General features: G+C 29.5%; 1 protein-coding gene across 2 annotated transcripts in view; it reads left to right on the forward strand.

Annotated features, from left to right (window-relative positions):
* Positions 1 to 13347, forward strand: part of LOC129958411 (tyrosine-protein phosphatase 99A-like) — a 150542-nt gene that overhangs the window by 95303 nt on the left and 41892 nt on the right. For both annotated transcript variants that reach the window (XM_056070893.1, XM_056070894.1), the window contains exon 4: positions 11174 to 11355. In XM_056070893.1, the coding sequence (XP_055926868.1) occupies positions 11174 to 11355 (182 nt within the window). The remainder of the gene's footprint in view (positions 1 to 11173; positions 11356 to 13347) is intronic.

The raw sequence follows: 13347 nt of genomic DNA on the forward strand, positions 1-13347 counted from the left end.
TTAATAATGTGTAAAAATGCTTTCAATCAATGCACGCACAACATATGAACAAACTGGTTGAGGGGTTAAATGAATTATAAAACTTTTTCTTTTCGAAATGAGCATTTTTCTGTTGAATCTTAAGATTAAAATGGCTCATTATGGAAATAATTTCGTAATTTTGTTTTAAAAAAATGCATATCTGCTGTTACTTACTTTTTACTTGGAATTCCTATGAGAACATAAAAATGTTACATCATCTAAATATGAGTCCAAAAAATGTTTATTACATATTTTTTATTTTATTTTTTCGATGTGACTTCTTTGTTCTAAAGAATACATTCTTTTAATCCCTTCGCATACAATGATGTGTCGGACTCGCGCATCGAATTACTGAATTTTTAATTTTAAATCTGCAATTTAGTGGAAGTATAAAGTAATTTAAAATATAAAAATCACTTAAAAATGCTTCAATATCTCAAAAGTTATTATATTATGATAGGAATTAACAATAAATACCCAAATCGCATGTGCCATCTAATTAGGAAGTTAAATAAATTCGTTGGTAAAAGGTTAATATTAGATTCTAATACAAGTTAACTACAGTTTCTTGTTAATGTAAAAAATTTCCCAATAAATATTGTTTAGCTGTTACTTAATACATTAAGTCGGCTTCGAAATTGTACTTCTACAAGGTATAATTGCAAATGACTTGGCATCTGATTTTCTGAGTGAAAATCTGTTTGGATCAACAAAGCTAATTCAATTGGAAGTTATATATCAATTATTTCTTTCTATAAATTCAATCTCAACAGAATTAAACATACTGAGAATAATCGTTTTGAACAAACTGTTAAAGTATCGATGTTGGATATATTTCGTTACGTGAGAAAATAATGGGAAATATCGAAACTAGTATTCTATTATTCCAGCAGCTAGCTTGGTGTGGAATTTAATAATTCAGGTTAACTATCTAGTTTCATTTTATAGTAAACTGGCTAAAGCTATTTTCAACAAACATAAGAAAATATCAAACCCGTGAAGTATTTTTTTTAATTATTAATCATGCCTACTTGTTTTAATTTTTCTCCTCCTTCCTCATGCAATAAAAACACAGTTTTACTGTTTTTTAAATGCTTTTGATTAGGACTTGCGTATTTGTTCTAATTCTCTACTATTGATAATAGCTTGGCAAATTGGAAAATTCTTTGACCTTGATATATAACATATTTTCAGATTATGCTAGTGACAAATTTCATTTAATAGCCATAATCAGATCATACATTTTAAAATGGCACTGATTGAATATAAAGAACTACATTGCCACTGATAAAATATAATAAAATGCTTTATGCATATTGAATTTTTTAAACATATTTTGTAATTTTCTTGTATGAATTGCATTTTTGTTATAATAAATACACTTCTTCAATCACTTTAAAAAATATTTCCGATTTAAACATGACTGACATTCTTATTTTATAATTTTCCATCTTAATGGATTGTTGATAAACCTATACTCACATGTCGAATGAACATCCCGTTTGCTTAAAATTAGCGCAGTGAAATATTATTCTTTAATTAAGTAAAATAAATATGAATCAGGTTGTTTGATCCTTTGAAAACGCGAATTTTTTAAACATTTACGAATCAATCCTCCACGGAGCATGAATAAAGGCTTAAAAGATCGTAAATCAGTACAAACAAACAGAATTTTCTAAAAGTACGCAGAAGATTCTTTCAGAATTTTTTAGTCCATAAAAATAAAAAATAAAAAATCCTTGAATAGGATATTTCCTGAGTCTTATACAGAGGTATTTAGAAAGACAAAAGTTCCTTGTTATGTCTAAAATCTATTTTACTGAAATAAAAAAAAAGCATCATTTGTAATGGAAATTTAATAACCAGCAATTAGACGCATGTACTTTCCTCCTTTTATTTTTAAAATTTAAAGCGGTTTTATTTGCTTTTATGTTACATTTAAATCTATTGTATGGTGATTAGTACAGCGTGGCCGTGAAATAATTTTCTCTGTTTGGCGGCATCTTCAGATAAAACTAATTGACGGAATGAAATCGGAAGGAAAAAAAAAATGATGCAATTTTTTTATTCTCAAAGGTTGGATCAGCATATTTGAAAATGTTAGCCTAATAGTGATTAATAAAAGAATATTTTCTGTGAGTTTCACACCCCAAGGCATTCATTTTTGTATGTGAATTATTTATTATTCGAGCATTAATTAAATTTTGCATAATGCATTTCCCGTGCGCTCCTTTAATTATTGATTTCAGTACTTTCGTTCCGACGGCACCAAGTTTTTCCTGTCGGTGCCTTTTGTGACTTTTTTTTTTTTGTTGTTGTTGTTGCATTTTCCCCCTATTTTTTTCCCCTGCCTTCGACAGTTTGTGTATGATATTTAGTTTCATTCTGTTATTAGTTTTAGCTGCAGATGGCTTCAAACACGGAAAATTATTACTTTGGATGATTACTCTGTGTATGCATTGAATTGCTAGATTTGTCTTAAATATTTTGTTCCGATTTTGTGTAAGGTAACAGAAAAAAATAAATGCTTACCAAATTCTTTTAAAGGCGATAAAACGTATCTATTGTATTTGCAAACTGTAGAAGGAACGTCAATATTTTTTAATTTTTGTGCCATGACATTTTTCGAGGTTGACAGTTCAAACAATGCTTAGTGTTTTAGAATGTTGTTCTTTTATTTGTCATAATATATATTATGGTTAATTAACTAACTAAATAATACGACTGGTAGGAAATACAAATATTGCTGCAATTCTCTCAAATGCTCCTAAACATAAAAGCAATTGCTTGTTTATATCTTTTTATCTATTTGGGTAATGACAATTTTAACATTTCGCAAAATGCTGCTAATCATTGATTCAATCGAAGTAGAGTATGCTGATATTTTAATTGCTAGGCAGATAATTTTTACAAGAAAAAAAAAAAAAAAACCATCAAATGACTACCATAAGTAATGTGATTAAAAAGTTAAAGATGTGTCTGAAAACAAAGCATACGCTTTTTAAAATCTTTTTATCTATCGTTCTTGAAAATAAAGGCGTTTTCTACGAGCATTCCGTAAAATGCCAAAAATCGAAGGAAACAATAAAACATGACAACGACCGAAAATACTACCTTGACATTCTTTTAAACCAAAGAACAAGTTTTTTTCTGTTCTTAAAACAAGTTTTTTGCTAAGAAGACTGTTAGAAATGATCGATCTTTATTCTTTGAGGTTTAGAGGGAAAAAAAAAAGTATTGAAAAAAGAAAGTGGAGTTGTGGGCTAACTGTGATAAAAGGGTAAAAAGAAAGAAACAATTGCTTATTTTATATTTTGTTTATTTCTTATTCTTTTTTTTTAACTTCTTAAGTGAGGTTGTTCCTCTGCTACTTTAACTTCTTTCCCCTCTTATAATTAAGAGCGCACGCTGATGTCGCCATAGCAACCTGCGTTAAACAATCCTAGCTGTGATTTTTTCCCCCTTTGCATCACATTACGGAACTAGCATCCTGTGCCGTTGAACGCAGTGAGTCGTTGACGATTTGCGAGGATTGGATTTCGGCTTTCTTGGAAATTCAGACGTTACTGTCACTTCATCAACACGCGTGCTGAGAGAGAACTACGGAATCTCCACCACTACACCCATTATTCAACCATCTCAATTTATCTTCTGCGAATCGAGGTCAATTAAGCACTGCTCAAGACAGAAGCGCTATTTTTCAGGGTTTCTTAATCGATTTGGGGAAATTCTTCTGTTTATAATTGAATGCTAACAATGCGTGGAAATGAATGCTTCTATCATTATTTAATCTTGGTAATATCTGCAACTTGGAAATTCCAGTTTTTTTCTGTATCTTACAAAAGACATCATTATAATATAAGAAAGAATGCAAAGAAAATTATTTTTGCTGTTTAATACACTAATAAATGTTTTATTTCTTTTTTTTTTTCTTCCTTTAAATAAATACTTCAATCTCATTTAATGACATTGATTGAAAAAGAATGATCTCATCTGCGTATGGCACAGATAATTTTTCATAAGCCTTTTTCTTTAACAAAAAAATTGAATGCAGCTAGATGTGAATTATTTACTAATAAGTAAATAAATTTTACAAAACCAGTATTTAAGTGCATTAACATTGAGTATATTCAATTATTTTCTGCTTTTTATTCTTTCGTTATAATTATTATACTGAGGAATCTTGATGGCAATTTTTCATAAATTCACAAACAGATAATGCAATATGTACGGAAAGAGAATTTATTTAATGATTAACTGATAATTAAGCTATAAAAATATTGAACTGTGACCAAGAGTGCACAATTATACCAATTTTTAATCCTTTAATACGTCAGGAAGTAACTGAAAATCGAATACAAAATTCCATCTTTATAAACATGAAAAAAGTCGAGCTTTATTCTAATTCTGTTTTTTAAAAGATATAGCGAAATATATTATTGGATATTAGCGGGTATATTTATATAATATATTATAACTGTTTTCGGGTTCTTTTTAAGATTTTGTACAATACCTCTCCGCTAGCTAGCATCTTCGGTTGAGGCCACCAATTCTGGAAAGCTTTAGATTAAATTTCAGAAAATTTAATCATCTAGTTTTAAATCCTTAGTTTTCTCGATTATTTTAAACACATTTGTTATGGGCATCTGTTGTTTTGATTCAACTGAGATTCCTCAGAAGAGAGGTATGACTTCTACGTAAATTTTGTGTAGTTAAACCTTTATGAAAGATTTAATTTCTGCTTGTAAGTTTAAAAATACAGTATTTTGACGCATTAGTGACATTCGAAGCAATCAGTTAAGTGGTTAATGCATTCATTTCATTGTTACTATTTTATATTTTAAGGGTGGAATGACCTTCCAAACAACATTCATCAAATTTTGAGTAACGAACGATGAAACTTCCATCATGCATTTATTGCATTTTTACTTCCTTCTTCAACTGTAAGAAAAGTAGCAAAATGTATTGATAAGTTTTTGAACTATTGGTTAGGGATACATAAAATTTGCTAAAATATTACAAAAACTATCAAAAGCTCCACGAATAAAACATTGCTTGATAAAGCTTGAATAAAACATAACATATACTTATTTTTTTTAACACTTTCATTTCACTTGACCTATTTCTTTTATATTTGTGAAGCTGATATTTTGTAGTTGAATTTTCATCTCCCCTTTGGCATCTGTCTCTCTCTCACTCTCTCTCTCTCTCTCTCTCTCTCTCTCTCTATATATATATATATATATATATATATATATATATATATATATAATATGTAAAAGCGGAAACGCATACGATATTTACGTAAATGAAAATTACTTACTGCAATGATGCCTGTACTCTGTAAAATGCACATTGTTTTAATTTCTACACTTTTTGTAAGTTGTGTGATGAAATAAAACAATTCAAACGTACGAAATTTTATTTAAAAAATGTCGATATTTTAGTGTTATTTTTGATGTAGTTCACTTTAAGACAATTTTCTAGTGAAGAAGCATAGCAGCAGTTTTTATTATAGCATATGTGTAATAAAACATTGATATTGCACGTTATTACTGCATCTAAAACATTTTTTAAATCTAACTTTTATTGTTTTACAAATTACAGCATGAACTGGCTAAAACTGTGAATAAGCGTCTGTTGTCATAAACAGTAGAATAACTAAAGAAGTCTACTTGCGTCTTCCATCAGATATGTTTTATGACACTTTTAAACGGAAGTATTAATTTGATACTAAGTAGAACGTGAAAGAAAAGAAAATGTCATTTATCTTTTCTTGTTTCTTTTCAGTTACTAATACATGTTCGTAAACGAAACAGAAAGAAAGGAAATATTAATATATAATAAATAAAAGCACCCCAAAACTGATCCAAGACGCATTTCTTTAATTTTTGGTTTCAGAGTGTTTTTCTAAGTCGTTTACTTAGTCGTCATTACTTGCTTAGTTAAAGCACACAGAAACGAAAGATTTTCAACAGGAGCCGTGTTTCTTCATCCTCTTTCGAAGTTTTCCAATTACCTCACATCAGATAAATCTAGCCAGTTTTAACATGACAGCATCCGTCGTTCTATTAAGGAAATAAGAGTTCAACTATTAAAATTTTCTTTCTAAGTAGCAATTCCTTTGCATCTAGTTTTAATTTGACGACTCATTTATCTTCTACGAGTTATTTCTTTCCGCTCTCTTAGTTTTCTTTGAAAAATTCCAGGAGAGAAAAAAAATTTCTCTCCAAAAAAAAAAAAAAAATCCCCGAGGAAAAAGTTATCTCTTCACTTTTCCCTGCCTTTGGTTTTAGATTCTTTCCCCCTTTGAAAAATGCCAGGGGGAAAAAATTTCTTTGCTGATAAGAAAAAATCCCTCCGGAGAAAGTTAAAACTCAATAACCATGAATGTGATTGAAATATCCTTCTAACGAAGAAAGACCTGTGACAATTATCTTATTCCCGGAATTTGAATTTGTCTATTTCTAGGGATGATGAAAAGCTAGCGATAAAGGTTAGATTTTCAATTTTGCAATGTTTTATTAACTTTGACGAATGAATCTGATGAAAAATTTTGAATTAAGACACTCTTAAGTGTTATAGAGAGGGTAAATGGGATCCGGAGAATGTTTTTTCGCCCTCCCTTGGAGATAAGTGGCTTAGCAAGTATAAATGGTACCCGGGGCATAGCATTATTTTTTCGCCTTCGCGTCATATTTTGCTTTAAAAAGAGAGATAAGCGCACTAATGTTTGTCTACATGGTGCCCTTTAAGACTGGCACCGGGTATTTTATGATTTTTCGCCTTCTTGTTGTATTTTGCTATAAAAAGTGACGTAAGCGCACTAATGTTTTGTCTGCATGGTTTTCTCTAAAACTGGCACATGGGGCATGCCTTTTTTTCATCATATTTTACTTTTAAAAGGGACAAAGCTTCCTAATGTTTTGTTTGCATGGCGCCCTCTAAGACTAGCATCCGAGTATGTTATTATTTTTTTCACCTCCTCGTCATATTTTGGTTTAAGAAGAGGCATAAGTGCACTAATGTTTTGTCTGTATGTCGCCTTGGTCATCTATACCCCTGGTCGCTATGCCATTGATTCTTAAATTTTTCCGCTCATGTTCCTATTTTAAAAAGAAATATTGAGACTCAGTTTTCATATGAAAGATTTTAGTATGTCATTTTGCTTTGTCCCTGATTCATTTTTAATCTTATAAAGTTAGAGAAAAAAAGATACCCGATTGCTACCTAATCTGAGCTTCAACACATCGGTGCATCCTTTTCGAACTCAGAAAACGAAAGTTTACGTTCCTTTTTTCTTCTGCACAATATACTTCGCCAAAGTTCAGATTCTTATGTAAGGTGACTCGAAGTTTTTTCGATTTTGTTTAGGGTAGCTAGCAGATAATGGAGAGGAAGTGACGTTGCATGCAACGTATAGGTGAGGGGATAATAAATATCGCAATAAAGCTGCAAGAACTGTAATTTATTGTTATATGTCCTATGATACAAATAAGAGAAAAAATCACTGTAATTATTGTATGTTTACAGAAGAGTTATTGCAATAAAAAGGTTGTCATCGTGTATTATTGCATTCTGCTTAAAAATGGAAGTTACTGATTTTAATATAAGTTAATAATAACTTGATTTGATTGTTATTGATATTGTCTGATATTCTAAACATGATAATGGTATAAAATATAAGTAAAAAGGTAATATCAATACAGACCTTTACACTGATATTACTTTACTAAAAAAAGCATTGCATTCTGATCCAAAATCAATAGTATGTCGTTCTCGTACGTCGTTTTGGAATGCACTCTTGAACAATATACTAAAGAGATTTTACTGTAAATCCATAGGGAAATCAGCAATGAAAATTATAAAATATTATTCTCTTTTTATGTTTTTCATTACGTGCACTTCAAAGAACGTATACTGCACCACATTTCACAGAAGAAAAAAATGACATCTTGAATAATAGAATGATATATCCTACAACTTAACACTTTAACAGCCGCCATTGGATACATACCTACTATAATCCGTCAATTTCACGGATATTTAAGAAGTATTATTTGTTGTTATTTTTAGTTAATTCGCTTATTTGAATAAATAACATTTATATGGCAAACTTTTTATATTTCACTTTTTTTTCCCTTAAGATAAACTAATTATAACATTACGTGCAAACAGTTTCAATTTTATGAATTCATACTCCCTGAACATATTTTTAACAATTACCTCATATAATACTTATTAAAAAAATTGCAATAGCAGATTTCACATTTTTTTTATATATAACGATATATTTTTTTTATATACATAACATTATATATAAATCATTATATAATGATATATAATGATTTATATATAATGATATAACGTTGTGATGAATTCAGTTTAACCGTGCCTTTAAAATTAATTCTTTTCCTTTCTACTTAAAGATAAAATACTTTACTTTAATTCAGAGAAAAAGCATTTCCACTTCAATTCGAAGATAAAGCACCGCTACTGTAATTCTAAGTTAAAGCACTTCTTAAATTCAAAGATCAAAGTACTTTAACTTAACGAGCTGCGCGAATCTTCATTTTCCCTGAACCTCAATAAACTGCTGAGTTAGCAAAATGTGGGTGGTTCTCATCCCTTTTCGAGAGCATTTAAGTTCGCAATGGATTTTTAATTCTCTTTCTCTGCTTTAAACACTGCTCGTTACTTAGTGTGCAAGATTTAAACAATGGTCATGGCTTGGCCTAGAGGGAAATACCTTCAGAAGACAAAATACGCGTTAATCGATTTGAAGAATTGGAGACTTCAAATAAAATATTATTGAATTTAAACATTTGAAGCTTTTTTAAAGGATCTCCGTACTTACAACCAACTTATATTTTACATATATGTACGATTCACACGTATATATCTAATAAGTATATTTATATAAAATGCCACCATAGGGATGGATTTTGGTACACACATATTTCCCATACAAAAAAGAATTCAAAATTGATGCAGCCAATAACTTATTGACATGTGTTACCACCATTGCATTTCAGACAAGGATCGTACCATTCATAGCCAAAACACATTAATAGATTTTATAAATCCCATCAAAAAAATCTGAAAGACGATAAAAGGGCGGTTTCAGTGTTAATGACTATTAGTGAAATTAATCGAACGAAATGTTGCGTAATTAGTTTGGTATTTCATTTCCTGAATTCTCCAACGTTTTGTAACATTAATATCTGGCATATTCCTTTCAAATCTGGTTGAGATACATAGAAGGATTGTTTCTGGGACTACGATTATATATAATATGATTTTAATTACGCATAAACTCTTTAATAAATTCTTTTTTCTTTAAAACAGCATTTCTTTCATTTCGATACCTAAATAATAATTACAAACCAATTTTTTAAAATGCACTTTTATTATTGTACTAAAAGAAATTTTTTTTATTTAATTATTTCTTACTTTTTAGTCTTTAATTTAACTCATTATACTAAATTTTATGGAGAGTTGAAATCATCTTTTTTTCTAAAATTAACTACTTGGTGGCACCACTAGTATGGAATCAAAAATTGATTAATTAATAATTAAGTTCTGAAATTATTCAAATAATGTATTTTCATTGAAATGCTCAAAACTGGGCAGAGTTTTAAAATTCTAGTATATTTGGAAGTAATTGAAAAAATTCTTAAAAATTCCATTTTTACAAGTGTGAAACAAGTCAAGTCAAATGAAGGTTTTTAAAAATGGGAAAAATTATGGGAGGAACACAATTGTCAAAAATATTATTGGCATTCTTTCGCCCGAAATTCCTATCCCCATGTAAGAGATATTGCACTCGTAGCACTCATTAGCATTTTCTAAATAACTTTTAATTTTCCTTTCAAAGCTTCGTTTTCTTGATCATTCTAACTTTTCCGTGTCGCGAAATAACTTTTTGAAAAAAAAAAAGAAAAATGAGTTCGCTCAATGAAAATAATTCGGTAGCTCTGTAATAGAGCCAAATATCCTCTCATTAGTGTGCCATGGGACTTAGGAGTGTCAGCTTACATGTCATAATCCAGCAGCTGACTAAGGTTCAAAGTTACGAGTTTCTTCCCTGAAAGCTCTGAGTAGTTTCAAGCGGGTAATTCATCCAACCAAATAAATTCAATTATGGCAATTTCATTATTGCGCAGAAATTGTTTATCTCTTTAATACATATCTAAAATGGTTAGAACTGCATTAATTATCTTCCTAAATTGCATTAAGTATTAATAGAAAGTATTTGACGTCAAGGAAGGCGGAAAGTTGATATGGTCATTAGTTCGTTGATACTCTTCGTTTCGTGTCATTTTAGTTCGAAATTGAGAGATATGAAGTTGTTCGTCAGAATGAGGAACTTATCTATTCAAATAAATGGTATTAGGAAATATCAGTATTAGTTTATATTCATTGTAAGTTCGCAAAGGTGGTTGGTAATAAAATGAAAGCTGTAGGAAATATGAATGATCGATGAATTACTCTTATGCAATAGACGTGAGCGTTGGCTCTTGCTTCGAAAACTTCGCTCCAAAATATGTCATAATAGAGGCACTTTTTCTTTTTTGAGGGATATTATAATGAGTATTTATCCAAGTATCACAAATTAAAATTATATCAATAAAAACATAAAAACCATAAATGTAAATAATATTGTTCGTTGGAGAGAATATATCCCGCTGATATTCAAAACAATAGGTTTTTTTCCCGCTTTGTAATGACCAAGGAGTTGACTTAAAAAGGTGGCTATTATCTCTTTCATTAATATATAACCACCGAAGGAAACGAAGTCCTAAATTATGTATATATAATTTTTAATTAGTTCATTTTTATTTGTCAATTCGCAATTTAGAATGGATTCCTGCTTATAATTTGGGGTCTATAGTGATCTGATATGAATGAAGTATTACTTGTCCAGATTCTGTAGTTTCAAAAAAGTTATTCCAATAACTTGCTAAGTTCTTATTTTAGTTATATCCATTAATTTAAATTAAACTAAATACTAATGCCTGTAGCAGCTTCAACAATGTTTATTTTATGTACGCGCCAATAGCCATAATAAGCATAATTTATATGATATTTATGTGTATTCATTTTGATAAACAAAAAGTTCGTTTTGTTTATTGTAATTATTTTTTTACAGAGTTGGTGAATCGGGAGAGTGGGAAGAGTCAAATGGCATTATGACAACGGGTAATGGGACCAGCTGGCAAGTAATAGGTCTGCAACCTTATACAGTCTACTCTTTCAGAGTGGTTGCTGTAAATGCAATTGGAGCTTCTCGTCCTAGCAAAGAATCGTATTACATGGTCACCCTTCGCGAAGGTAAGGCTTTCAAATGAATATTTTTTTTGTAAATCGTTGATATAAACTATACAAGACATTTTATGTGAGACTTAGGTTAAAAACTTCGAAACCTTTTTTTACAAATTTGATAGAAACCGAATTTACAGCCATAAAGCAGTTAGTTTCGAGGAGATTAATTTTTAAACTTTAAATTTATAGAAAAATGAGGAATTTTCATCGTAATCTTTGAAATGAGAATAAAGATTTCCTCTATACAGTAGCTACTTTGAACTCAGTTAAGTTTTTCACTTGCATGAAGATTCACGTGAAGCATTATATACATTAAAAATGATTTTTCAAAATACCTGCAATGATTTCTACGCATTTATAAACAGTTGAAATTTCTAATAAAATAACTGGTCGGTTTAATAAATAGTTGAACTACAATATTGTCATTTCTGATTCTTTCTCTTAAGTCGAACTCAATTTATCTTTCGATTTTTATACGTAAAAATGTCACACCGAAGCCGATTCTTTTCTCTTTCTTTATCAATTCTTTTGTAAAAGTAATCAAATGAATCGATATAAAAACATGCTAAATATAAGAAAAACTGGTATAATCATTAATTTAGGCATTAAGACTTACAAAAAACATCATTTTTTAAAAAACTGTGTACAGATTTTAAATTTAATTTACATATATAATATTGTCTTAATGTAGAGAGAGCTCAGCCGAACCATCAAATATACATCTGATTCATACAGTCTTCTGTTTCAATCATTTTTAGCGAAAATAAATAATCTATTGTTATTTACATAATATATGTTTTGTAAATAAATGTTTCTGTGTGATAAATAACGGTTCTTTTAGGTTTTTGCATCCTAATGTTATCTTTGTTAGATATTGAAGATTTATTTTTCATTGTTATCGAATATAAACAAGCACCACAATCAATCGAAATGCGTAAAAATTGCTACTAAATCATCTGTTTGTAAATTAACTACCTGAAATTTGAAAATCAGGACATTTCCTAGCTGCTTAATATTCGTATGTTTTTTTATTGCTGAGCTTATGCGCTCAAAAGACGATACGATTAAATCCAGAAATAAAATTGAGAAATTTAATATTTTAATACATTAATAACTATTAATTGATGTATAGTAATTATTAATCGTGCATGTTGCCTAGGGAAAAACAAAGCAACATGTAAATCCATTGATAACTAAAAATATTATTTATTCCATTAAAATTGACGAAAATATGAAAAAAAAATAAATAAATAAATAAGCCACTACATTGGCTTTTTTGTGATTCATATAATCCTTCTTTCCGTTTATATTCTTTCTACCTTAAATTATTCTAAAAGAATATTTTATAGAAAAGACAATGCTTTGTATTTCTAATGAAATTTCTGCGTCAAGACCAGTTAGATTCCTTTTGATTATCTGATAACCTGAACTTTAGCTTTGTGTGCATCAGAAAATTTGTGTACTTGCGCATTAGGCCATACCATATTCGCTAAATATGTTTAGTACAAGTGTAATATATATAAAGAGATATAAAGGATTTTTGATACGCAAAAATAAATTAAATGTTCTAATTCTTGTGATTGTGAAATCGACTACCTCTACGTTATTTCTTAGCTCTCATAATAAGTTACCGAAGTCTTTCTTTGACTCATTAAGCGTTAAATGTTTAAAAGCTCATTAGCTTGATTTTCATTTTTAGCGACGAGAGTTAATTTTCTTTTTCCCGAGGGGAAGGGAGAAAGGGGAGAAAGGGGAGAAAGTGCCCAGGGAAAAGTAAAAGAAATTAGAATTGCCACAGTTTTTCTTTTAAGACGTTATTCAACATTTAGATGCTGTTTCTCATACATTCAGTGGAGATGTAGTACCTATTAGATACGTTTGTTGGATAAGAGGTTGAGATGATGTGCATTATTTAAGATTTTACTTAATAAATATGCCTGTATAAAATAAGTAACGTCCTGCCTGAGAAAAATATTTTAGCACATAAGTTGAGTGAATTTC

This window comes from Argiope bruennichi, chromosome X1, assembly GCF_947563725.1.
Source record: "Argiope bruennichi chromosome X1, qqArgBrue1.1, whole genome shotgun sequence".
In the NCBI taxonomy this organism is placed as follows: Eukaryota; Metazoa; Arthropoda; class Arachnida; order Araneae; family Araneidae; genus Argiope; species Argiope bruennichi.